A 25,230-nucleotide genomic window follows, 5' to 3' on the forward strand; every position below is an offset into this window, starting at 1 on the left:
CGGGGGGGGTCAGTGGGGGGGACACGGGGGGTGTCAGTGGGGGACATAGGGGGTGTCATTGGGGGGGACATGGGGGGTGTCATTGGACACACGGGGGGTGTCATTGGGGGGGACACGGGGGGTGTCATTGGGGGGACACACGGGGGGTGTCATTGGGGGGGACACGGGGGGTGTCATTGGGGGGACACACGGGGCGTCATTTGGGGGACACACGGGGTATCATTGGGGGACACACAGGGGGTGTCATTGGGGGGGACACGGGGGGTGTCATTGGGGGGACACGGGGGGTGTCTTGGGGGGACACGGGGGGTGTCATTGGGGGACACGGGGGGTGTCATTGGGGGGGACACGGGGGGTGTCATGGGGGGGACACGGGGGGTGTCATTGGGGGGGGACACAGGGGGTGTCATTGGGGGGGACAAACGGGGTGTCATTGGGGGACACACAGGGGGTGTCATTGGGGGGGGACACACAGGGGGTGTCACTGGGGGTCACACAGGGGGTGTCATTGGGGGACACACAGGGGGTGTCATTGGGGACACACAGGGAGTGTCATTGGGGGACACACAGGGGGTGTCATTGGGGGGGGACACACAGGGGGTGTCACTGGGGGTCACACAGGGGGTGTCATTGGGGGGGGGCAGGAGTCACTCCGTCCCCTCTATCTCCGCCATCCCCGTCGCCACCCTGCCCCACTCAAAGATGGCCGTGAAGCCAGTGCCATGTCCCGGATGTTGCCCTTAGTAAAGATGGCGGCGGGGAGGGGGCGGGTTAAAACCCCCTTGACCTGCCCGCTTCAAACATGGCGCCGCTCGCCACGCCTTCCCCTCCCTTGCGCACGCGCAGTGCCAAGGGCAAGATGGCGGCGCTGAGGGCGCTCGGGAGGCTCCGGGGGGCACCTTCGGGGCTGCGGGCGGCGGCGGCGGCGGCGAGGCTGGGCCCGGCCCCGGTGCGGTGAGAGCGGGGCCAGCGGCGGGGGATGAGGACAGCGGGGATGGGGATGGGGACGGGGACACGGGGGTTGCTGCGGGTCCGGTCCCCGCCTCACGCCCGTCCCGTCCCGCCCCGTCGCGGCCCTCAGGTCGGCGCGGCAATGGCAGCCCGATGTGGAGTGGGCGCAGCAGTTCGCGGGGGCCGTCATGTACCCGAGCAAAGAGACCGAGAAGTGGGTGCCGCCACCCTGGAACGGTGAGGGGGGGAATGGGGGGGGGGGTGCTCGGTGGGCTCCGGGGTCCATTGGGTGCCCTGTGGGTGCGCTGGGGTTTTGGGGTGCCCTGGGCCTGCCTTGTGCCCCCCAACCCCATGGGTGTCATTGGGGTGGTGGTGGTGGGGGGAATCCCTTGGGGGGTTCCCGCTGTGGAGCCTTGGAGCCGATGCGGCGCTGACGGGAACGCCGCGTTCCTGCTGCACGGCCAAGCTCTGACGTCCTTGGGTCCGGGAAGAGCCGGGATCATGACATTCCCGTCCCCATTGCCGACTGTGTTCCCCCGCCATCCATCATTCATCATCTCTCCATCCTTCCCTTCATCCCTCCCTCCCTCCATCCATCCATCATCCCTCCCTCCCTCCATCCCTCCACCCACCCCTCCATCCCTCCACCCACCCCTCCATCCCTTCCTCCCTCCCTCCATCCCTCCATCCCTCCCTCCATCATCTCTCCATCCCTCCTCCCTCCCTCCCTCCCTCCCTCCCTCCCTCCCTCCCTCCCTCCCTCCCTCCCTCCCTCCCTCCATCATCCCTCCCTCCCTCCATCCCTCCCTCCCTCCCTCCATCCTTCCTCCCTCCATCCCTCCCTCCATCTCTCCCTCCATCCCTCCATTCCTCCCTCCCTCCCTCCCTCCCTCCCTCCCTCCCTCCCTCCATCCCTCCATTCCTCCCTCCCTCCCTCCCTCCCTCCATCCATCCCTCCATCATCTCTCCCTCCCTCCCTCCCTCTGCCCATCCCTCCCTCCCTCATCCCTCCATCCCTCCATCCCTCCATCCCTCCATCCCTCCCTCCCTCATCTCTCCCTCCCTCATCTCTCCCTCCCTCATCTCTCCCTCCCTCATCTCTCCCTCCCTCATCTCTCCCTCCCTCATCTCTCCCTCCCTCCCTCCCTCTCGGCACAGACAAGGACCCGGTGGCGCACAGGAAGGTCTCCAGTTTAACCATCAACTTCGGGCCGCAGCACCCGGCGGCGCACGGCGTCCTGCGCCTCGTCATGGAGCTCAGCGGGGAGTCGGTCAAGCGCTGCGACCCCCACATCGGCCTCCTGCACCGCGGCACCGAGAAGCTCATCGAGTACAAGACCTACCTGCAGGTAGCGCCCCATGGGGCCGCTCCTCGCCGTGGGGATACGCTGGCAATGTGCCCGCCCCATCCCTGGTGCTGAGGGATGGGGTCTGGAGCCACCTGGTCCTTGTCCGCGTGGCTCTGGATGGGCTTTGAGGTCCCTTCCAACCCAAACCAGGTTGGGATTCCAGGGAGGCGGCGCTGTGGCTCCGGGCTTGGGAGCTGGAAAACTCCATCGGAGGGGTGTTATCCATCCTCCTTCCCATCCTATCCCGTTTCTCCCCATCAGGCTCTGCCTTACTTCGACCGCCTTGACTACGTGTCCATGATGTGCAATGAGCAGGCCTATTCCTTGGCCGTGGAAAAGCTGCTCAACATCCGCCCGCCGCTGCGGGCCCAGTGGATCCGGGGTGAGGAAGGAAGGGATCCCATGGGGATTCTGTAGGGATTCCATAGGGATTCTATTGGGATCCTATACGGATTTCATAGGGATTCCGTAGGGATCCCATAGGGATTCTATAGGGTTCCCATAGGGATCCCATAGCGATTTTATAGGGATGCCATACAGATCCCATGGGGTTTCCATAGGGATTCCATGGGGATTTCATGGGGTTTCCATACGGATTCCATGGGTATCCCATAGGGATTCTATAGGGATCCCAGACAGATTCCATAGGGATTCTGTGGGGATTCCATGGGATTTCCATACGGATTCCATGGGCATCCTATAGGGATCCCATAGGGATTATATAGGGATTCCATGGGGATCTCATAGGTATTCTATAGGGATTCTATAGGGATTCCATAGGGATCCTATTGGGTTTCTATAGGGTTCCCGTAGGGATCCTATAGGGATTTCATAGGGATCCCATACGGATTTTATAGGGATCCCATACAGATTCCATGGGGATTTCATGGGGTTTCCATATGGATTCCATGGGCATCCCATAGGGATTCTATAGGGATCCCAGACAGATTCCATAGGGGTTCTGTGGGGATTCCATAGGGATTCTGTGGGGATTCCATAGGGATTCTGTGGGGATTCCATGGGGATTTCATGGGGTTTCCATACGGATTCCATGGGCATCCTATAGGGATCCCGTAGGGATTATATAGGGATTCCATGGGGATCCCATAGGGATTCTATAAGGATCCCATAGGGCTTCTATAGGGATTCCATGGGGATTCCATAGGGATCCCATGGGGATTGCAGCTCCCCCCCTCATCCCGCAGTGCTCTTCGCCGAGATCACGCGGCTGCTCAACCACATCATGGCCGTGACCACGCACGCGCTGGACATCGGCGCCATGACCCCCTTCTTCTGGATGTTCGAGGAGAGGGAGAAGGTGGGGGGCCCATGGCTGGATGTGGGGCTGCCTTTTCCCCCCCTTTCCTCCCCATAGCAGCTCTTTCTCCTCCTCTCTCCCATAGATGTTCGAGTTCTATGAGCGCGTGTCGGGAGCGCGGATGCACGCTGCCTACATCCGCCCCGGGGGGGTGCACCAGGTAACGTTGTTGTTGTTGAGGGGGGGTGTGATACCCCGAGCCCCCCATGGGTGCCACTGGGTGGGTGCTGACCCCTCTGGTTCCCCCCTTTCACCCAGCTCCTTCTTGTCCCACCCAGGACCTGCCCTTAGGGCTGATGGATGACATCTATGAGTTCGTGAAGAACTTCTCCATCCGGATAGATGAGGTGGAGGAGGTGAGGATCCCGCTGGCAAAGCTGGAAGAGGGGAATTTCAGGTTGGATATAGGGAAGCTCTTCCCCTGGGAGGGGGCTGAGGGTGCCCAGAGGAGCTGGGGCTGCCCCATCCCTCGCAGTGCTCAAGGCCAGGTGGGAGCATCCTGCTCTAATGGAAGGGGTCCCCGGCCATGGCTTTAGGTGAGCTTTAAGCTCCCTTCATCCCAGCCCATCTGGGACTCTAAAAGTGGGCCGTGGGGACGCCGTGAGGGCTGGGAATGGGGTGGGAGGGGTGACGGGGGGTGATGGACTCTGCACCCCCACAGATGCTCACCAACAACCGCATCTGGAAGAACCGCACCGTCGACATCGGTGTCATAACAGCAGAGGAGGCTCTGAACTACGGCTTCAGGTGGGTCTGGGGGACCCCCGAGGCGGGCTGTGGGGAGCCCCACACTAGGGCCCTGCTCACCCACTCCCTCCTCGCAGTGGGGTCATGCTCCGGGGCTCGGGAATCCATTGGGATCTCCGGAAGACCCAACCCTACGACGTCTACGACCAAGTGGAGTTCGACGTCCCCATCGGTTCCCACGGCGACTGCTATGACCGGTACCTGGGGGTCAGACCCACACTTGGGGGGGGGGGAAGGGGGTGGTTGGGGCTGTGATGAGGCTATGGTGACCCCATGGGGCACCCATTGGGCATGGTGCTGTGGGTGCTGAGCGCCGTGGGGCGGGGGGGTGCCCACAGGTACCTGTGCCGCGTGGAGGAGATGCGCCAGTCGCTCCGCATCATCCTGCAGTGCCTCAATAAGATGCCCGAGGGCGAGATCAAGGTGGATGATGCCAAGATCTCCCCACCTAAGCGGGCAGAGATGAAGGTAAAGGAGGTTCCATCCCGCACCGGGCCTCACCAAGAGGGGCAAGATGGGGTTTGGGGGGTGTTTTGTGTCACCGTGGCCATCCCTGGGCATGGCTGTGGCCACCACCCTGCTCCTCACGGTCCTCCGTGTCCCTCCTCTCTCCGCAGACCTCCATGGAGTCCTTGATCCATCACTTCAAGCTCTACACCGAGGGCTACCAAGTGCCCCCCGGGGCCACCTACACGGCCATCGAGGCCCCCAAGGTGCCTCTTGTGTTACGGTGACACAAAGGGGGGGGGACGCACACCTCGGCGTCACCGTGACCCCAACCCCATCCCTGTGTCCCTGCAGGGGGAATTCGGTGTGTACCTGGTGTCCGACGGCAGCAGCCGCCCCTACCGCTGCAAGATCAAGGCACCGGGGTTCGCTCACCTGGTAGGAGAAGCCGGTTGGGGCATCACCCCATAGCGAGGGCAGGGGGGGGGATCGGGGCTTATGGGGGGGGTGCCCACTGCCTGCGGGTCCTTCGTCTCCCCACATCTCCCCTCGTGCCGCTCCGGATGCCCCCATCCTCATCCCCTCGCTGGCTGGGGGTCAGGGTGCTGGGTGCTGGAGGGGGTGCTATGGGGCTCATGGGGGTTCCCTGTGTTCCTCCAGGCCGGGCTGGACCGCATGTCCCAGGGCCACATGCTGGCGGACGTGGTGGCCATCATCGGTACGTCCCCTCCTTGGGTTTGGGGTGGGGGGGTCCTGGAGGGGTGTCCCCGTTCCCACCCCCCCCTTCCTGGGTGCTGCTCCTCCCCTGACCCCCATATCCCCCCCCAGGCACACAGGACATCGTCTTTGGTGAAGTGGACCGGTGAAGCGACGGCCCCAGCTCCTTGTGCCCCATTGGGGGGGCCTGGTTTCCCCCCCCCCCCCCCACTGCACCCCCTTTTCCTCTGCTGCCATTAATAAAGGCTGAAGTGGGCCCCTGCCCCGGCCCCTGCTGCTCTGGGGGGAACTTCCCTCCCCTTCCCTTCCTATGTAGGGTTTGTGGTGAGAGCTTCCCCTTTGCTGGCTGGGGAACACCCTGCTGGGTGCTGGCAGCACCCATAGGGGGACGGTGACAGTGGGGCCGGGACGGTGACAGTGGGGCCGGGACGGTGACACTGGGGCTGGGTGATGGCGACACTGGGGCTGGGTGACGGTGACAGTGGGGCTGAGTGACGGTGACAGTGGGGCTGGGACGGCGACAGTGGGGCTGGGTGACGGTGACAGTGGGGCTGGGATGGCGACACTGGGGCTGGGTGATGGCGACACTGGGTCTGGGAAGGCGACAGTGGGGCTGGGTGACGGCGACAGTGGGGCTGGGTGACGGTGACACTGGGGCTGGGTGACGGCGACAGTGGGGCTGGGTGACGGTGACAGTGGGGCTGGGACGGCGACAGTGGGGCTGGGTGACGGTGACAGTGGGGCTGGGATGGCGACACTGGGGCTGGGTGATGGCGACAGTGGGGCTGGGTGACGGCGACAGTGGGGCTGGGTGACGGCGACAGTGGGGCTGGGTGACGGCGACAGTGGGGCTGGGTGATGGCGACAGTGGGGCTGGGTGACGGCGGCAGTGGGGCTGGGTGATTGTCACAGTGGGGCTGGGACAGTGACAGTGGGGCTGGGTGATGGCAACACTGGGGCTGGGACGGTGACAGTGGGGCTGGGACAGTGACAGTGGGGCTGGGACGGTGACAGTGGGGCTGGGTGACGCTGGCCCCAGCTGTTGGCCGGAGGAGCGGAAGTGCCGTGGGGTGGGTGAAGGCTCTGGCTCGGCCGCGGTCACCGTCACCGGCTGTCACCCACCGGCCCCTGCTGGCACCCGCTGCACCCATGGGTGTCCTCTTGCTCCTGCTCCTGCTCCAGACCCCAGCAGCAGGTTGGGGGGGGGGATCTGTGGGGCGGGCAAGGGGCTGGGTGGGTTCATGGCGGTGGGGTTGGGAGCCGGGGATCACCCAGAGGAGAGTCCTGGATGATTCCGGGTGCCCCAATGGACGTCGGAACCACCCTGGACCCACTGCAATGGGGCTGAGTGGGGAGCACCAACAAAGGAACTGACCTGGGGACCCCCATAACGGGGCTCACTGGGGCCCCCCTGCAATGGGGCCCCCCCAGGGGCAGGGGCTCATCTGGGCCCCCACACAACGGAACCAATCCCGGGATGCCCCACAATGGGGCTGACCCCAAACCCCCCTGCAATGGGGCTGACCCCAGGGACCCCCCCCACAACGGGGACCCCCCCTCACCCTCCCCAGAGGCCCTGATGGAGCCGGAGTTCTGCTACATCCTCGATGCCATCCTCTTCCTCTACGGCATCATCCTCACCGCCATCTATTGCCGCCTCAAGGTGAGCACCGGGGGACCCCCCCCCCCCCATTTCTGGGTCTCTCCCGATGTTTTTCCCTCTGATTCCTGTGCTTTTCCCCCACTTTTTGGGGTGCCCCCCCCCCCCATTCCCGGCAGTTCATCGTTTACCGAGCATCACAGCAGGGAGCCACCAAGAAGGTAAGAGATTGGGGGGGGGGGGGGATGGATTGGGGGGACCCCCCTTTGTTCCCTAAGGAATGAGGGGTGCAGGGGGGGTGCCCGTGTCCCCCCCCTTGTCCCTTTAGCTCGTTCTCTTTCCTTTTCCCTAAGCAGAAGGAAGAAGCCATCTACGTTGTAAGTCACTTGTGGGGGGGGTGGTGGTGGTGCCCCCCCCCAGCTGCTCTCCCTTATGGGGTCCCTGCGCTGAGCCCCCCAAAATGGGTTGAGTGGGGTCTTCTCCCCCTGGGTGGTTGAATGAGACCCCCCCAACATTGGGTTGAATGGGACCCCCCCCCATTGGGTTGAATGGGACCCCCCCCATTGGGTTGAATGAGACCCCCCAACATTGGGTTGAATGGGACCCCCCCCCCATTGGGTTGAATGGGACCCCCCCCATTGGGTTGAATGAGACCCCCCAACATTGGGTTGAATGGGACCCCCCCCCCATTGGGTTGAATGGGACCCCCCCCATTGGGTTGAATGAGACCCCCCAACATTGGGTTGAATGGGACCCCCCCCCCATTGGGTGGAATGGGACCCCCTCCCCATTGGGTTGAATGGGACCCCCCCCCCATTGGGTGGAATGGGACCCATTGGGGAGGGGGTGATGGTGGTTGGGGGGCACCAACACCTTGTGTGTCCCCCCCCCCTTGTTCCCCCTTTGTCCCTGCAGGGGCTCAGCAGTGAGGGCCAAGAGACGTACGAGACCCTCGAGATCAAAGGCTCCTGACCCCATCCTGCAGCCCCGGCCCCCCCCCCCCGTTCCTGTTTTTCCCCCTGGAAATGGGGGGGGGTTGACCCCAAACCCCCCTGAACTTAGGGGGCCGAGGGGGGGTGAAGCTGCTCGGGGGGGGTGCGGTGCTGCCCCCCCCATTCTGCTCTGTGCGTCCCAGTAAAGCAGCACCAGGTGTAAATGGGGCAGGGGGTCCGTAACTGGGGGGGGAGATGGGGATGGGGACAGCGGCACCCACAGGGGGTGAACCCCAAAACCCCCCCAAGACACTCTTGAACCCCCCCAAAACTCAGCCTCCAGGAGCTCGGACCCCCACATCTGGGACCCCCAAATCTGGGACCCCCACATCTGGACCCCCAAATCTGTGACCCCCACATCTGGGCCCCCCAAATCTATGAACCCCACATCTGGACCCGCCTCCCACCAAGAAGCCGGACCCCCACATCTGGGACCCCCACATCTGGGACCCCCACATCTGTGACCCCCACATCTGGACCCCCTCTCACCAAGAAGCCGGACCCCACATCTGGGACCCCCACATCTGTGACCCCCACATCTGGACCCCCTCCCACCAAGAAGCCAGACCCCACATCTGGGACCCCCACATCTGTGACCCCCACATCTGGACCCCCTCCCACCAAGAAGCCGGACCCCACATCTGGGACCCCCACATCTGGGACCCCCACATCTGGACCCCCCCCCCCCCCAAGAAGCCGGACCCCACATCTGGGACCCCCACATCTGTGACCCCCACATCTGGACCCCCTCCCACCAAGAAGCCGGACCCCACATCTGGGACCCCCACATCTGGGACCCCCACATCTGGACCCCCCCCCCCCCCAAGAAGCCGGACCCCAACCTATGGGGTCTCGGTCCGCCGGTCCGCTAGGGGGAGTCAAGCAGCGCCCCGTGCACTGCAGCGCCGCCTGGCGGGCGGGTGGCGCAACCGCGCCGTTAGGGGCGGGGCTTCGGCGGGGGCAGGGGCGGAGCCTCGGCGGGTGGGCGGGGCGGGCGCGCTCCCTGGTGGAGGCGGAGCCGCGCGAAGATGGCGGCGGAGCCGGGGCCGGAGCCGGAGCCGGGCCCTGACCCGGAGCTGGAGGCGCTGCTCGAGAGTGAGGGGGGGGGAACGGGGGGGCAGGAGCGGTGTGGGGGGGTCACTGGGGTGAGGGGGTCACTGGGGTGAAATGGGGCTGGGGGTCACTGGGGTGAAATGGGGCTGGGGGTCACTGGGGGTCACTGGGGTGCGGGGAGCTCATTGGGGTACAAGGGGCTCATTGGGGTACAAGGGAGATCATTAGGGTGCGGGTGGGGTCACTGGGGTGCAAGGGGCTCATTGGGGTGCACTGGGGTTCATTGGGGTGCAAGGGGCTCATTGGGGTGCACTGGGGTTCTTTGGGGTGCAAGGGGCTCATTGGGGTGCAGGGAGGCTCATTGGAGTTCAAAGGGCTCACTGGGGTACACTGAGTCTCATTGGGGTGCACTGGGGTTCATTGGGGTGCAAGGGGCTCATTGGGGTACACTGAGTCTCATTGGGGTGCAGGGGGTCATTGGGGTGCAGGGGGGCTCATTGGGGTGCAAGGGGCTTATTGGGGTACATTGCAGCTCATTGGGGTGCAAGGGGTTCATTGGGGTGCAGGGGGGCTCATTGGGGTGCACTGCAGCTCATTGGCGTGCAGGGGGGCTCATTGGGGTGCAAGGGGCTCCTTGGGGTACATTGGGGCTCGTTGGGGTGCAGTGAGGCTCACTGGGGTGCAAGGGTCTCATTGGGGTACATTGGGGTTTATTGGGGTTCACTGGCTCTCATTGGGGTGCAGGGGGCTCATTGGGTTACACTGGCTCTCATTGGGGTGCAGGGGGGCTCTTTGGGGTGCAGGGCTGCCCTTCGAGTGCAGAATCCTCCTTTCCCCCCCCAGGTGCCTTGGACGACTTCGACAAGACCCGACCCCCCCCTCCGCCGCCCCCCGGTCCCGGCTCCGGCACCGAGCCCTCACCCAGCGACGCCGCCAAGGTGAGCACCGGGGCGGGGGGGGAGCGAAGGTTCCAGCCCCACTGCTTGGGGGTCAGGGCGGTTGTGGGGCTGCTGCTTCATCCCCATCCCTCCCCGGCGCAGGCGTCCCTGTTCGCGGCGCAGGAGCGCTTCTTCGAGGAGCTCTTCGAGGGGGACCTGGCGGCGCAAGCGGCGGCCGAGTTCGACCGGGCCATGCAGGAGCTGGCGCGGGAGGAGCCGCACCTGGTGGAGCAGTTCCAGAAGCTCTCGGAAGCCGCCGGTAGAGTCGGTGAGCGCCGGGGGCCGCGATGGGCTCCGTGGGCTGGTAACACTGGTAATGCTGGTGACGGTGCTGGTGACGGCACTGGTAACGGTGCTGGTGACGGCGCTTGTAACGGTGCTGGTAACGGCACTGGTAACGGTGCTGGTGATGGCGCTTGTAACGGTGCTGGTAATGACACTGGTAACGGTGCTGGTGACGGCGCTGGTAACGGTGCTGGTGACGGCGCTGGTAACGGTGCTGGTAATGGCACTGGTAACGGTGCTGGTGACGGCGCTGGTAACGGTGCTGGTGACGGCGCTGGTAACGGCGCTGGTAATGGTGCTGGTAACGGCGCTGGTAACAGTGCCGGTAATGGCGCTGGTAACACTGGTAATAATGCTGATAATGGCGCTGATAACAGTGCAGGTAACGGTGCTCGTAAGGGTGCTGGTGATGGCGCTGATAACGGCGCTGGTAGCAGCACCGGTAATGGTGCTGGTGACGGCGCTGGTAGTGGTGCTGATAACGGCACTGGTAACGGTGCTGGTAATGGTGCTGGTGATGGCGCTTGTGATGGCACTGATAATGGCGCTTGTGACGGCACTGGTAACGGTGCTGATAACGGCGCTGGTAATGGTGTAGGTAATGGTGCTGGTGACAGTGCTGATAACGGCGCTGGTAACAGCACCGGTAACGGTGCTCGTAACGGTGCTGGTGACTGTGCTGATACTGGCGCTGGTAACGGCGTGCCAAGGGGGTGCTGTGGCAGCACCATAGGGGATGGTTTAGGGGTGTCGGTGTCTCCGGTTGTGCAGGCAGCGACGCGGCGTCGCAGCAGGAATTCACCTCCTGCCTCAAGGAGACGTTGAACGGCTTGGCCAAGAACGCCAGCGACCTGCAGGTACGGCTGCCCCATAGCTCCCCCCCCCCCCACCTCTATGGGGTGTCCCGTCCCCCCCCCCCCCCGCTATGGGGCTGACGGTGCCCTCGCAGAGCTCTTCGGCCTCGGAGGAGGAGCTGGCGAAGGCGCTGGAAGGGCTGGGGCTGGAGGAGGGCGATGGCGACGGCGAGGGCAGCGTCCTGCCCGTCATGCGGAGCATCATGCAGAGCCTGCTCTCCAAGGACGTGCTCTACCCCTCGCTCAAGGAGATCACCGAGAAGGTCCGGGGATGGGGGCTACCGGTGGCTTGGTGCCGGGGTCACCCGGTGCTGGTGGGATGGTACCGGTGTGACCGGTGCTGGTGGGTGATGGCAATGAGTGATACCAGTGCGACCCAGTGCTGGTGTGTGTCCCCCCCCGGCAGTGCCCTGAGTGGCTCCGGTGTTATGGTGATGCCGGTGTCACCCAGTGCCGGTGTCACCCGATGCTGGTGGGATGGTACCGGTGTGACCAGTGCTGGTGGGTGATGGCAGTGGGTGGTACCAGTGTGACCCAGTGCTGGTGTCCCCCCGCCGGCAGTGCCCTGAGTGGCTCCGGTGTTACGGTGATGCCGGTGTCACCCGATGCTGGAGGGATGGTACCGGTGTGACCGGTGCTGGTGGGTGATGCCAGTGGGTGGTACCAGTGTGACCCAGTGCTGGTGTCCCCCACCCCAGCAGTACCCTGAGTGGCTCCGGTGTCACGGTGACACCGGTGTCACCCAAGGCTGGTGGGAGATGTGGGTGGGGGACACCGGTGGGTGACACCAGTGTGACCCGGTGCTGGTGGGCAACACCGGTGTTGTGGTGCCGGTGGGACCGGTGCTGGTGTCCCCATAGTACCGAGAGTGGTTCCGGCACTGGTGTCACCCGGTAGCACTGGTGTCACTGGTACCACTGGGAGGCACTGGTGCCACCGGTACTGGAGTGTCCCAGCGCTGTGGCCGGTGCCGCTGGGTGGCACTGGTGTGTCCGGTACCGGCGGGTCCCAACACCGGTGTGACCGGTCCCGATGGGTCCCAGCTCTGTTGTACCCGGTCCCGATGGGTCCCAGCTCTGTTGTGCCCGGTCCCGATGGGTCCCAGCGCTGTTGTGCCCGGTCCCGATGGGTCCCAGCTCTGTTGTACCCGGTCCCGATGGGTCCCAGCGCTGTTGTGCCCGGTCCCGATGGGTCCCAGCTCTGTTGTGCCCGGTCCCAGCTCTGTTGTGCCCGGTCCCGATGGGTCCCAGCGCTGTTGTGCCCGGTCCCGATGGGTCCCAGCTCTGTTGTACCCGGTCCCGATGGGTCCCAGCTCTGTTGTGCCCGGTCCCAGCTCTGTTGTGCCCGGTCCCGATGGGTCCCAGCGCTGTTGTACCCGGTCCCGATGGGTCCCAGCTCTGTTGTGCCCGGTCCCAGCTCTGTTGTGCCCGGTCCCGATGGGTCCCAGCTCTGTTGTACCCGGTCCCGATGGGTCCCAGCTCTGTTGTACCCGGTCCCGGTGGGTCCCAGCTCTGTTGTACCCGGTCCCGATGGGTCCCAGCTCTGTTGTGCCCGGTCCCAGCTCTGTTGTACCCGGTCCCGATGGGTCCCAGCTCTGTTGTACCCGGTCCCGATGGGTCCCAGCTCTGTTGTGCCCGGTCCCAGCTCTGTTGTACCCGGTCCCGATGGGTCCCAGCTCTGTTGTACCCGGTCCCGATGGGTCCCAGCTCTGTTGTACCCGGTCCCGATGGGTCCCAGCTCTGTTGTGCCCGGTCCCAGCTCTGTTGTACCCGGTCCCGATGGGTCCCAGCTCTGTTGTGCCCGGTCCCAGCTCTGTTGTGCCCGGTCCCGATGGGTCCCAGCTCTGTTGTACCCGGTCCCCGTGGGTCGCAGCTCTGTTGTACCCGGTCCCCGTGGGTCGCAGCGCTGTGACCGGCGCTGTCCCCGCAGTACCCGGAGTGGCTCCAGCGGCACGGCGCCGCGCTCCCGGCCGAGCAGTACGAGCGGTACCGGGCGCAGCTCCGCGTCATGGCCCGCATCTGCCGGCAGCTGGAGGGGGAGCGGCCCGGGGAGGGCGAGGACGAGCGGAGGCAGCGCTTCGAGAGCCTCCTGGGGCTCATGCAGCAGGTGCGGACCCACAGGGACACACAGGGACCCATAGAGACCCATAGAGACACAGAGAGACACAGAGAGACCCATAGAGACCCATAGAGACCCCCAGAGACCCATAGAGACCCATAGAGACACATAGAGACCCACAGAGACCCATAGAGACCCATAGAGACACATAGAGACACAGAGAGATCCAGAGAGACACAGAGAGATACAGAGAGACACAGAGAGACCCACAGAGACCCATAGAGACCCATAGAGACACATAGAGATCCAGAGAGACACAGAGAGACACAGAGAGACCCACAGAGACCCCCAGAGACCCATAGAGACCCAGAGAGACCCATAGAGACCCATAGAGACCCACAGAGACCCATAGAGACCCATAGAGACCCCCAGAGACCCATAGAGACACAGAGAGACACAGAGAGACCCATAGAGACCCACAGAGACCCATAGAGACCCATAGAGACACAGAGAGACACAGAGAGACCCATAGAGACCCACAGAGACCCATAGAGACCCAGAGAGACACAGAGAGACCCATAGAGACCCACAGAGACCCATAGAGACCCACAGAGACCCATAGAGACCCATAGAGACACATAGAGACCCATAGAGACCCACAGAGACCCATAGAGACCCAGAGAGACACAGAGAGACCCATAGAGACACAGAGAGACACAGAGAGACATAGAGAGACCCATAGAGACCCATAGAGACCCACATAGACACACATAGACCCCCATAGAGACACCCATAGACACCCATAGAGACACCCAGAGACCCCCAGAGACCCCCATAGACGCACATAGACCCCCATAGAGACACCCATAGACACCCATAGAGACACCCAGAGACCCCCATAGGCACACATAGATGCACATAGACCCCCATAGAGATCCCCATAGACACCCAGAGAGACACCCAGAGACCCCCATAGACCCACACAGACGCATGTAGACCCCCATAGAGACACCCAGAGACCCCCATAGACCCACATAGACGCACATAGACCCCCACAGAGATCCCCATAGACACCCATAGAGACCCCAAGAGACCCCCATAGACGCACATAGACCCCCCATAGAGACACCCATAGGCACCCATAGACACATAGAGACCCCCATAGAGACACCCATAAACACAGACCCCCATAGAGACACCCATAGACCCCCATAGAGACAGCCATAGAGACCCACAGAGACCCATAGACCCCCATAGAGACCCCCATAAACACACATAGACACACACAGACCCCCAAAGACCCCGACAGATATCCATAGACACCCCATAGACACACATAGAGACCCCCAGAGACACCCATAGACCCCCATAGACACACATAGATCCCCATAGAGACCCCCAGAGACCCCCATAGACCCCCATAGACACACATAGACCCCCATAGAGACCCCCATAGACCCCCATAGAGACCCCCATAGACCCCCATAGAGACCCCCATAGACACACATAGACCCCCAGAGAGACCCCCAGAGACACCAATAGACCCCCATAGACACCCATAGATGCACACAGACCCCCAGAGACCCCCATAGACACCTGTAGCCACCCATCAACACCCATAGAGACCCATAGAGACCCCCAGAGGCAGACACCCATAGGGACACCCATAGACACCCCATAGACACCCCCAGAGACCCTGGGACACCCTTTGAGACACCCAGAACCACCCTGACCCCCCCCCCCCGTGCACCCCCCATGCACTCCCCAACCCCTTTTGCACCCCAGAACCACCCTGACCCCCTCCCCCAAGACCCCCCCAAAGAGACCCAACCCCCCCCCATGTCCCAGCCCCCCATTGTGACCCCCTTGTTCCCCCCCCCCCAGCTGCAAGACCTGGGGCACCCACCCAAGGAACTGGCCGGGGAGACGGTGAGTGCCAATGGGGGGGGGGGGGGCACCCATGGGTGGGGGGGGGGCCTGCTGGGGGACCCCCCCCTCCTTTAAGCACCCAGACCCCATCTGACCCCCCCCGTTCCCCCCTGCAGCCCCCCGGCTTCAACATGGAGCTGCCGGGGGGGGAGCAGTGCAGCCTCATGTAGGGCCCCCCCCAGCGGAGGAGGAGCCGGCCCGCACCGGGGGGGGGTGCAGGGGGTCATATGGGGGGGGGGGGGGGGGGGTGTGGGGTGCAGGGACACCCCACAACCCCCCCCCCCCCCCGAAGCCTGACCATGGGGACGTGTGTGACCCCCCCTCGATGTCCCCAATAAAGGTGTTGGTGATGGCGTCTGGAGGGGGAAACTGAGGCAGGATGGGGGGGGCGGTGAGAACATGGGGGGGGCACATGGAGACCCTACAATAACATGGGGGGGGGGCACATGGAGACCCTACAATAACATGGGGGGGGCACATGGAGACCCTATAATAACATGGGGGGGGCACTTGGAGACCCTATAATAACATGGGGGGGGCACATGGAGACCCTATAATAACATGGGGGGGGCACAAGGAGACCCTACAATAACATGGGGGGGGCAGAAGGAGACCCTACAATAACATGGGGGGGGCACATGGAGACCCTACAATAACATGGGGGGGGGGGCACATGGAGACCCTATAATAACATGGGGGGGGGCACATGGAGACCCTACAATAACATGGGGGGGGCACATGGAGACCCTACAATAACATGGGGGGGGCAGAAGGAGACCCTACAATAACATGGGGGGGGCACATGGAGACCCTACAATAACATGGGGGGGGCACATGGAGACCCTATAATAACATGGGGGGGGCACAAGGAGACCCTATAATAACATGGGGGGGGGCACATGGAGACCCTATAATAACATGGGGGGGGGCACATGGAGACCCTATAATAACATGGGGGGGGGCACATGGAGACCCTACAATAACATGGGGGGGGGGGCACATGGAGACCCTACAATAACATGGGGGGGGGCACATGGAGACCCTACAATAACATGGGGGGGGCACATGGAGACCCTATAATAACATGGGGGGGGGCACATGGAGACCCTACAATAACATGGGGGGGGGGGGCACATGGAGACCCTATAATAACATGGGGGGGGCACATGGAGACCCTACAATAACATGGGGGGGGCAGAAGGAGACCCTACAATAACATGGGGGGGGCACATGGAGACCCTATAATAACATGGGGGGGGCACATGGAGACCCTATAATAACATGGGGGGGGCACAAGGAGACCCTATAATAACATGGGGGGGGGCACATGGAGACCCTATAATAACATGGGGGGGGGCACATGGAGACCCTATAATAACATGGGGGGGGGCACATGGAGACCCTATAATAACATGGGGGGGGGCACATGGAGACCCTACAATAACATGGGGGGGGGGGGCACATGGAGACCCTACAATAACATGGGGGGGGGCACATGGAGACCCTACAATAACATGGGGGGGGCACATGGAGACCCTATAATAACATGGGGGGGGCACATGGAGACCCTATAATAACATGGGGGGGGCACATGGAGACCCTATAATAACATGGGGGGGGGCACATGGAGACCCTATAATAACATGGGGGGGGGCACATGGAGACCCTATAATAACATGGGGGGTCGGAGCCGGGGTCACCGTTGCCATGACGACCGCGATGTCGTGCCGCTGTCCGTCACGCAGGAGTCCCCCCCGTCCCGTTGCCGTAAAGCGCGGCGGCGGTGCCGTAAGGCGAGCGGCGGAGGCGGCGCAGTAAGATGGCGGCGGCGGGGCCCGCAACCGGGGCCCGAGGAGCGGCCGCTGCCCCCCGCACCTGAACGGAGCCGGCACCGCGGGACCGGGTGTGTTCGGGGATCCCCCCCCCCCCTCTTTCCGAGGCCCTCAGGGCCCTCCCCGGTGGCTCCGGTACCGGCCCCGTCGTACCTCAACCCCCCCCCCCCACTGGGCCGCGGGGCTAACGGGGGCCTGAAGACCGCTGGGCCTTGGGGGTGGGTCCGGCCCTGCGGTTATGGGGGGGTCCCTCCTGCACCCGAGGGGGGTTTTGCCCCTATAGGGGGGTCCGTGCTGCTTTGGGGTCCGTGCTTGTGCCTCGGGGGGGTCCCTTCTGTCTGCTGAGGGGTTTCTGCCCCTTTAAGGGGGGTCCTGGTGCCTTTGGGGGGGTCCCTTCTGTCTGCTGAGGGGTTTCTTCCCCTTTAAGGGGGGTCCTGGTGCCTTTGGGGGGGTCTCTTCTGTCTGCTGAGGGGTTTCTGCCCCTTTAAGGGGGGTCCTGGTGCCTTTGGGGGGGTCCCGTTTTACCCCAGGGCAGGTTCCTGTTACCCCAAAGGCCTCCTCACCCCTTAAGAGGGGTTGGGGACTTCTTCCCCCCAGCCCCCGGATCCAAGGGTTCCCTCCTGTCCCTGGCACCTTCTTGGTGTCCTCATCTCTTAGGAGGGTGCTGAGGGTCCGGGTCCATCCCCCCCCCCCAGGGCTCCTTCCCTGGTGCCACCTCTGGCCCCAACCCCTGTCCCTTGTCCCCATCCCCATCCCAGGACAGATCCCGTTGTCCCTGCGGGGTTCCCAAGGGAGCAGGGGCTCACTCCCTGCTTTAACCTCTTGTTCCCATCAGCTGCCAAGGAACCTCCAGCCCTTGTTCCTGCAGCACCGTGCAGGTGAGTGGGACCCCCCCCCCCCCCCCGGGGGGATCCATAGGGCTGCTCCTATGGGATTCTTCAAGCTGGTTGGGCTTTCCTTGCCCTTGGGAAGCCAGGAGCACCCATCCTGCTGGGAGCTGGTGGTAAAGGCACCGGAGCCGGGTCACGGCATTCCCTGCGCTTGGAATGGTGCTGCTGAGGAAGGATGGAGGGCAGGGTGCCTGCTGCATGGATGCATTCATGCCCGCAGCAGAGCAGCGAGGTACCTGAGCTGGCTGCTGCACGGAGCAGGGGCTGTGTCCCTCTGGCTCCCAGCTCTTCCAGGTTGGGATAGAGCTCAGGGTGGAAGGAATTGCCTCCTGTTGGAGTTGCTGGGGCTGGTTTGGGGTCTGGAGCCTGATCCCCGTGGCTGCGGTGTGTTCCAGCTGCTGGGAGCTCTGATCCGGAGCTGAGCCTGTCCCAGCCCCATGGTCCCATCACCTCCCCTTGGTGGAGGCTGAGGCAGAGCAAAGGGCACAAACCCTGCTTTCCTCCTCTTAGCAGAGCCCTGAGAGGAGGGACTGGGGAGCTCCCATGAGCTGTCAGACCCCCCCTCCCCTGCATCCTGCATCCAGCTCTGGGGCAGCAGCACCAGAGGGATGTGGAGCTGCTGGAGCAAGGCCACGGAGCTGCTGCGAGGGGCTGGAGCAGCTCTGCCATGGAGCCAGGCTGAGAGAGCTGGGCTGGGGCAGCCTGGAGAAGAGAAGGCTCCTGAAGGGGAGACCTGAGAGCAGCTCCAGTGCCTGAAGGGGCTGCAGGAAACCTGGAGAGGGGCTTGGGACAAGGGATGCAGGGACAGGCAAAGGGAAATGGCTTGAACCTGCCCGAGGGGAGACTGAGATGAGCTCTTAGGCAGAAGCTCTTCGCTGTGAGGGTGCTGAGGCGCTGGCACAGGGTGCCCAGAGAAGCTGTGGCTGCCCCATCCCTGGCAGTGCTCAAGGCCAGGTTGGACACAGGGGCTTGGAGCATCCTGCTCCAGTGGAAGGGGTCCCTGGAAGGACCTGGAGGAGCTTCCCACTGGCTCTGTCCCCGCAGGGTGAGCGCTCCCGATCCCAGCATGTCGGACAAAGGCAGCAGCATGGACGGGAAGACGGACATCGTGAACGGTGAGGCCGCGGTGGGGACCCCCCCTCTCTTTGCCCCCGATGTCCCCTCATGGTTTGTGTGTGTGTGTGTGCCCACAGGGAGCTTGTCCAGCAGCCCCGAGGAGATGTCGGCTGAGGAGGGCCGGGAAACCTCCTCTGGCATCGAGGTGGAGGCCTCGGACCTGAGCCTGAGCCTCACGGGCGACGACGTGGGGCCCCCGCGCGCCAGGCTGGGCACGAGCCGGGACACGGAGCCCGAGAGCTCGGCCGAGGAGAAGGACTCGGACAGCATGGACGACACCGGGCACTACTCCCTCACCGAGGAGAGCCGGGCCCTGGAGCGCTCGCCCTCGGAGGAGGAGGAGGAGGAGGAGGAAGAAGAAGAAGAGGAGGAAGAGGAAGAGGAAGAGCGAGCGCAGCGGCGAGCCCAGCGCCGGCGCCCCGACCGCGAGCAGGACTCGTCGGACGACGAGCAGGCGCTGGAGGCGTGGGTGTCGGCGGAGACGTCGGCGCTGCCGCGGCCCCGTTGGCGAGCCGTCCCGGCGCTGCGGCACCGGCAGCTGGGCTCCAGCGCCCGCTTCGTGCCCGAGGCCTGCGGCGCCCGCGTCTTCGTGCAGCGCTTCCGCCTGCAGCACGGCCTCGAGGCCCACACGGGCTGCGTCAACACCCTGCACTTTAACCAGCGCGGCACCTGGCTCGCCAGCGGCAGCGACGACCTCCGCGTCGTCGTCTGGGACTGGGTGAGGAGGAGGCCGGTGCTGGAGTTCGAGAGCGGCCACAAGAGCAACGTTTTCCAGGTGAGGAGGAGCTTTGGGCGTCGTCTGGTTCCACACCCCCCCCCCCCCCCCCATGTGCTGTGGGAAGGGGGATGCCTCACACTGGAGCAGGCTGTGTCCAAGCTGGCCTGGAGCACTGCCAGGGATGGGGCACCTCGGCGTCCTCATAGCAAGGGGCTTCCTTATCTCCGCTCTGAACTTCCCCTGTTCCGGTTTGAACCCGTCACCCCTTGGCCTGTCATTACAACATCATGGAATCCTGGAATGGTTTGGGTTGGAAAGGACCTAAAGGTCATCCAGTTCCAGCCCCCTGCATCCAGTTCCAGCCCCCTGCGTCCAGTTCCGACCCCCTGCATCCAGTTCCGACCCCCTTCATCCAGTTCCGACCCCCTGCGTCCAGTTCCAGCCCCCTGCGTCCAGTTCCGACCCCCTGCATCCAGTTCCGACCCCCTTCATCCAGTTCCAGCCCCCTGCGTCCAGTTCCAGCCCCCTGCATCCAGTTCTGACCCCCTTCATCCAGTTCCAGCCCCTTCATCCAGTTCCGACCCCCTGCATCCAGTTCCGACCCCCTGCATCCAGTTCCGACCCCCTGCGTCCAGTTCCAGCCCCCTGCGTCCAGTTCCAGCGCCCTTCATCCAGTTCCGACCCCCTGCATCCAGTTCCAGCCCCCTTCATCCTGTTCCAGCCCCCTGCATCCAATTCCGACCCCCTTCATCCAGTTCCAGCCCCCTGCGTCCAGTTCCGACCCCCTGCATCCAGTTCCGACCCCCTGCATCCAGTTCCAGCCCCGTGCATCCAGTTCCGACCCCCTGCATCCAGTTCCAATCCCCTGCATCCAGTTCCAACCCCAACCCATGGGGCAGGGCTGTCTCCTACTAGAGATCCACTGTGGTGGGGCAGGAACCTGCTCTAGAAGCCCCGAATTACAGCTGGATAACGGGGCAGGAGGAAGATGCTGGTGCTAAGAACCCTCAAACCCCACCAGGCTGCCCTAAAATCCACCCTTTCATGGGGTGGGATCCCCCCAGGCCCCACAGAGCTTCCATCTTCCCACCCCTCCAGCGTGGCCAGGATGGAGCTGGGGCTTTGCAGCCGTTCCCTATGGATCTGAGCGCACAGAGGGGTGTTGGGGGGGGTGTTGGCAGAGGTGCTGCCCTCGGTTGAAGGCCACTTGCTCCCTTCCAGGCCAAGTTCCTGCCCAACAGCGGTGACTCCACGCTGGCCATGTGTGCCCGGGACGGGCAGGTCCGGGTGGCCGAGCTCTCAGCCACCCAGTGCTGCAAGAACACGAAGAGGGTGGCCCAGCACAAGGGAGCCTCACACAAGGTGAGCCCTTGGTGTGGGTATGGGGGACCCCCAACCCCCCAAAACACACCCCGGGGTCCTCCCTCCTGGCTCAGTGGGGTGATGAGGGTTGTGGGGGGCAAAAAGAGGGGGTCTCGCCACGTTGTTGGGTGGAAAGGGGACCAATGGCCAAGTCTTTATCTTCCAGCTGGCCCTAGAACCGGATTCTCCATGCACTTTCCTATCGGCAGGTGAAGATGCTGTCGTCTTCACCATCGACCTGAGACAAGACCGACCTGCCTCGTGAGTGTTGTCCTTCCTGGTCCCATCCCCAGGGATGCTCCACAGGGAGTCTCGAAGTGGGGGGGAGGCTGTGGCCAAAGAAGGCTGTGGGTTCTGCTGGTTTTGTGCCGGATTGAGGGGCAGCAAAGGGCTGTTGTGAGGCTCTTGGACAGCAGGGGCAGCCCCAGAGCGCACACACGGTGTGGGTCCTTCCCTGGGGCTGTGGTGGGACACTGGAATGGGTTAAAGGGAGAAGCTGCCCCATCCTGGCAGTGTTCAAGGCCGGGTTGGACACAGGGGCTTGGAGCAAGCTGCTCTGGTGGAAGGGGTTGGGACTGGAGGAGCTTTAAGGTCCCTTCCATCACAAACCATTCCAGGACTCTCTGCACCTGGCTCATTAGCCAAGGGGTTTGAATCCCCCAGGATGGGACCCTGCTCAGACAGGGAACAGCAGCACCCTCCTGCTGCCAGGTCCAGCCCTGCTTCCACCTGCATTTGATCTCTGGTGGTTTTCCAGTCTCATTTTGGAGATGCTTTCGCTCTAAATCCAAAGCTTTGGTGTTTGGGTTCGTTCCTCCACGCGAATGCTTTTGGCTGGAGCTTTCCCTGTTCCATCACGGGGACAAAAACCCCGCTGGGGCCTTTCCAAACCTTTAATCCCAGTGTTTGTGTCCCTGGAGCTGAACTAGGGAGCTCCTGGGGGATGGGATCGTGTGCAATGTGGGCATTGTTACAGCCAGATGGGTGAGGGGAAGAAGAGAGCAGCAAAGCACTTCTGCCCTGGCATCCATCCCACGCTGCCTGTGCAGCTCCTGCTGTCCCAGCTGGAGCCTGCTTGGAACTGGAGGTGGTTTTGTGGTGGTGGTGGTTGTGGTTGGGTTGTTATTGTCCTTCTGCATCTCTTCAAGGAAACTGGTGGTGACCAAGGAGAAGGAGAAGAAGGTGGGTCTCTACACCATCTACGTCAACCCAGCCAACACCTACCACTTTGCTGTGGGGGGCAGAGACCAGTTCATCAGGTGAGTCCCACCCCGGTGCTCCACTTAATGCCTCCAAGCCCCAGGTGGGATTGGGTGGGCTTCAAAGGTTGGATGGGGTTGGGAGCAACGTGCTCCCAGTGGGAGGAAGAGCTTTAAGGTGCCTTCAACCCAAACCCTTCCGTGGTTTGAGGGTTCAAAGATGGATCCTTTGAGGGCGAGCCCTGGAGCTGCTCTGCTGCTGGGCTCCATCCATGGGGATGACAATTCCCAGTGATCCCAGTCAGCCACGCTGGTGTCTGGCCCAGGAACGCTCCCCATGGGCTCCTTGCTCCCTGGCATCGGGGCAGTGGCAAAGGAGGAAGGAAGGGAAGGGGACTATGGGGACATGGAGCCGCTTCGGCCGCGGTTGTGGTTGATGCAGGCAGCACCGGTGCCCGGTGCCTGGGTGCTGCTCCCATCCCTGCCCTTCTCCCGCAGGATTTACGACCAGAGGAAGATAGATGAGAACGCCAACAACTGCGTCCTCAAGAAGTTCTGCCCACACCACTTGGTAAGGACCTGGTGCTGCGGTGTCACCTGCGGGGCCGGGACCGGGGCCGTGCCCATAGCGGGTTGGTGGTGATGAGGAGGAGGAGGAAGGAGACTCTCTCCCCGTGCTCTCTCCCCAGGTGAACAGCGAGTCCAAAGCCAACATCACCTGCCTGGTGTACAGCCACGACGGCTCCGGTGAGTGACCACCGGGGACCGCGGGCACCGGTGGTGGTGATGGGGTGGTGGTGGTGATGGGGGGGTTCAGCACCTCCACGTGCTGACACCACCGTCTCTCCCGTGCCCCCCCAGAGCTCTTGGCCAGCTACAACGATGAGGACATTTACCTCTTCAACTCCTCCCACAGCGACGGGGCCGAGTACATCAAGAGGTACAAGGGACACCGCAATAACGCCACGGGTAAGGGCAGGACCCCCCCCCAGTGCCCACAGGGAGCAGCCAAATGGGAGCATTCCCAACTTTTGGTGGATTCCTGCTGCTCCCGGTGCTTGGGTTCCCTTTCCTTCACGCCAGCTCTCCCTGCATGGAATGGAGTGGGTGGGATGGGGGCCATGGAACTCCCTAGGAGGGATGGGATCGATGGCAGGGAGGGGATTCCCACTGGGAATGGTGCCCGGCTCCCGCTGGCCTCATCCCGTGCCCTCTTTCCCAAGTGAAAGGTGTGAATTTCTACGGCCCCAAAAGCGAGTTCGTGGTGAGCGGCAGCGACTGCGGCCACATCTTCCTGTGGGAGAAGTCCTCCTGCCAGATCGTGCAGTTCCTGGAAGGAGACAAGGGCGGAGTGGTGAGGCCCTGCCCCTGCTCCAGGCCCCTTCCCGTCCCCTGGCTCCGGCCCCTTCCCCTCCCCTGGCTCCGGCCCCTTCCCCTCCCCTGGCTCCGGCCCCTTCCCGTCCCCTGGCTCCAGCCCCTTCCCGTCCCCTGGCTCCAGCCCCTTCCCATTCCCTGGCTCCAGCCCCTTCGCATTCCCTGCATCCAGCCCCTTTCTGTTTCCCTGGCTCCAGCCCCTTCCCATCCCTTGGATCCAGCCCCTTCCCATCCCTTGGATCCAGCCCCTTCCCATCCCTTGGATCCAGCCCCTTCCCATCCCTTGGATCCAGCCCCTTCCCATCCCCTGGCTCCAGCCCCTTCTCATCCCCTGGCTCCAGCCCCTTCCCATCCCTTGGATCCAGCCCCTTCCCATTCCCTGGCTCCATCCCCTGGCTCCAGCCCCTTCCCCTTTGCCCCCCTCACCCTAAGGGGGCTGCTGGGTCAGGAGCACCCCTGCTGCACCCATGGGACCCCCAATGAGTTCAGGGGTGCCGCAATGGAGGTGCCCCCCCCGCAGGTGAACTGCCTCGAGCCCCATCCCCACCTCCCCGTCCTGGCCACCAGCGGCCTGGACCACGACGTCAAGATCTGGGCCCCCACCGCCGAGACCCCCACGGAGCTGGCGGGGCTGCGGGAGGTGAGACCCATAGCGGGGGGTGTTGGGGGTCAGGACCTTGTCCCCCCCCCATTTTAACCCCCCCATCCCATCCCATCCCATCCCCATAGGTGATCAAGAAGAACAAGCTGGAGCGGGACGAGGACAGCCTGCACCACACCGACATGTTCGACAGCCACATGCTCTGGTTCCTCATGCACCACCTCCGCCAGCGCCGCCACCACCGCGTAGGTGCCATGGGGGTGTCCGTGTGTGTCCCCCCCCCCCCCCCCAAAAACCAACCCCGTTCACCCCTTTATGTCCCCCCCAACCCCATAGCGCCGACGGGAGCCCGGAGCCCCGGATGCAGACTCGGATGAGTCCCCCAGCTCCTCGGACACATCGGATGAGGAGGAGGAAGGCCCGGACCGGGTGCAGTGTATGCCATCGTGAGCCCCCCCCCCCCCAGCCCTGACACCCCAACTTGGACCCCCCCCCCTCCCCAAACACTACTGGGGTTGGAGGGGGGGGGCTCCAGCCACGCACCGCCCCCACTAACACATGGAGCTTTGGATTGACTTAAGGCCCCCCCCATCCATCCTCCCACAGCCTCACCCTGGGGGTCCCCCAAAACACTTGGGGGGGGGGGGATTTTTATACTAATGTGCCCCCCCCCCTTTATCCTGCTTGTGGGGGGGGGGGGGGAACCCCAGCCCTTGGCCCCTCCCACTTTTCTTGGGGGGGGGGGGGGAGCACCCTCCCCTTGTGCTCTTCAGGGCTTCCCCCCCCCCCATTAGGGGGTGAGGGGGGGATATTGGGGTGCCCCCCTCATTGTGGGGGGGGGGCTGCAGAGCGCTGCTTGTCTGGTTTGTACATATCAGTGATTTGCACTTGGTGTGGCCA

At 63.6% G+C, this 25,230-nt stretch overlaps 4 protein-coding genes across 4 annotated transcripts; all 4 read left to right on the forward strand.

Annotated features, from left to right (window-relative positions):
• Positions 1-838: 838 nt before the first annotated feature.
• Positions 839-5,752, forward strand: NDUFS2 (NADH:ubiquinone oxidoreductase core subunit S2). Its single transcript, XM_061444194.1, has 14 exons — positions 839-954; positions 1,082-1,188; positions 2,110-2,300; positions 2,562-2,682; positions 3,506-3,618; positions 3,704-3,778; positions 3,897-3,974; positions 4,280-4,365; positions 4,443-4,562; positions 4,704-4,833; positions 4,983-5,078; positions 5,167-5,250; positions 5,473-5,530; positions 5,641-5,752. The coding sequence occupies exons 1-14, from the start codon at positions 860-862 to the stop codon at positions 5,676-5,678; spliced, it is 1,392 nt and encodes a 463-aa protein (XP_061300178.1). The 5' UTR covers positions 839-859; the 3' UTR covers positions 5,679-5,752.
• Positions 5,753-6,574: 822 nt separating this feature from the next.
• Positions 6,575-8,123, forward strand: FCER1G (Fc epsilon receptor Ig). Its single transcript, XM_061444187.1, has 5 exons — positions 6,575-6,724; positions 7,101-7,192; positions 7,309-7,350; positions 7,486-7,506; positions 8,045-8,123. The coding sequence occupies exons 1-5, from the start codon at positions 6,679-6,681 to the stop codon at positions 8,099-8,101; spliced, it is 258 nt and encodes an 85-aa protein (XP_061300171.1). The 5' UTR covers positions 6,575-6,678; the 3' UTR covers positions 8,102-8,123.
• Positions 8,124-9,114: 991 nt separating this feature from the next.
• PEX19 (peroxisomal biogenesis factor 19) lies at positions 9,115-15,479 on the forward strand. Its single transcript, XM_061444169.1, has 8 exons — positions 9,115-9,216; positions 10,018-10,112; positions 10,215-10,380; positions 11,169-11,254; positions 11,347-11,514; positions 13,181-13,357; positions 15,194-15,238; positions 15,355-15,479. The coding sequence occupies exons 1-8, from the start codon at positions 9,150-9,152 to the stop codon at positions 15,406-15,408; spliced, it is 858 nt and encodes a 285-aa protein (XP_061300153.1). The 5' UTR covers positions 9,115-9,149; the 3' UTR covers positions 15,409-15,479.
• Positions 15,480-17,825: 2,346 nt separating this feature from the next.
• DCAF8 (DDB1 and CUL4 associated factor 8) lies at positions 17,826-24,802 on the forward strand. The gene is made up of 13 exons (XM_061444179.1): positions 17,826-17,948; positions 19,005-19,075; positions 19,154-19,851; positions 21,016-21,156; positions 21,323-21,417; positions 22,305-22,415; positions 22,854-22,926; positions 23,045-23,102; positions 23,217-23,324; positions 23,579-23,709; positions 24,250-24,369; positions 24,459-24,575; positions 24,667-24,802. Exons 2-13 carry the CDS (start codon positions 19,027-19,029, stop codon positions 24,778-24,780), a joined length of 1,815 nt encoding a protein of 604 aa, XP_061300163.1. The 5' UTR covers positions 17,826-17,948; positions 19,005-19,026; the 3' UTR covers positions 24,781-24,802.
• Positions 24,803-25,230: the final 428 nt, after the last annotated feature.

Source organism: Pezoporus flaviventris, unplaced genomic scaffold (assembly GCF_033815535.1).
Source record: "Pezoporus flaviventris isolate CSIRO_AGI_PZ_B2104156 unplaced genomic scaffold, CSIRO_AGI_Pfla_v1 ptg000721l, whole genome shotgun sequence".
Classification (NCBI taxonomy): Eukaryota; Metazoa; Chordata; class Aves; order Psittaciformes; family Psittacidae; genus Pezoporus; species Pezoporus flaviventris.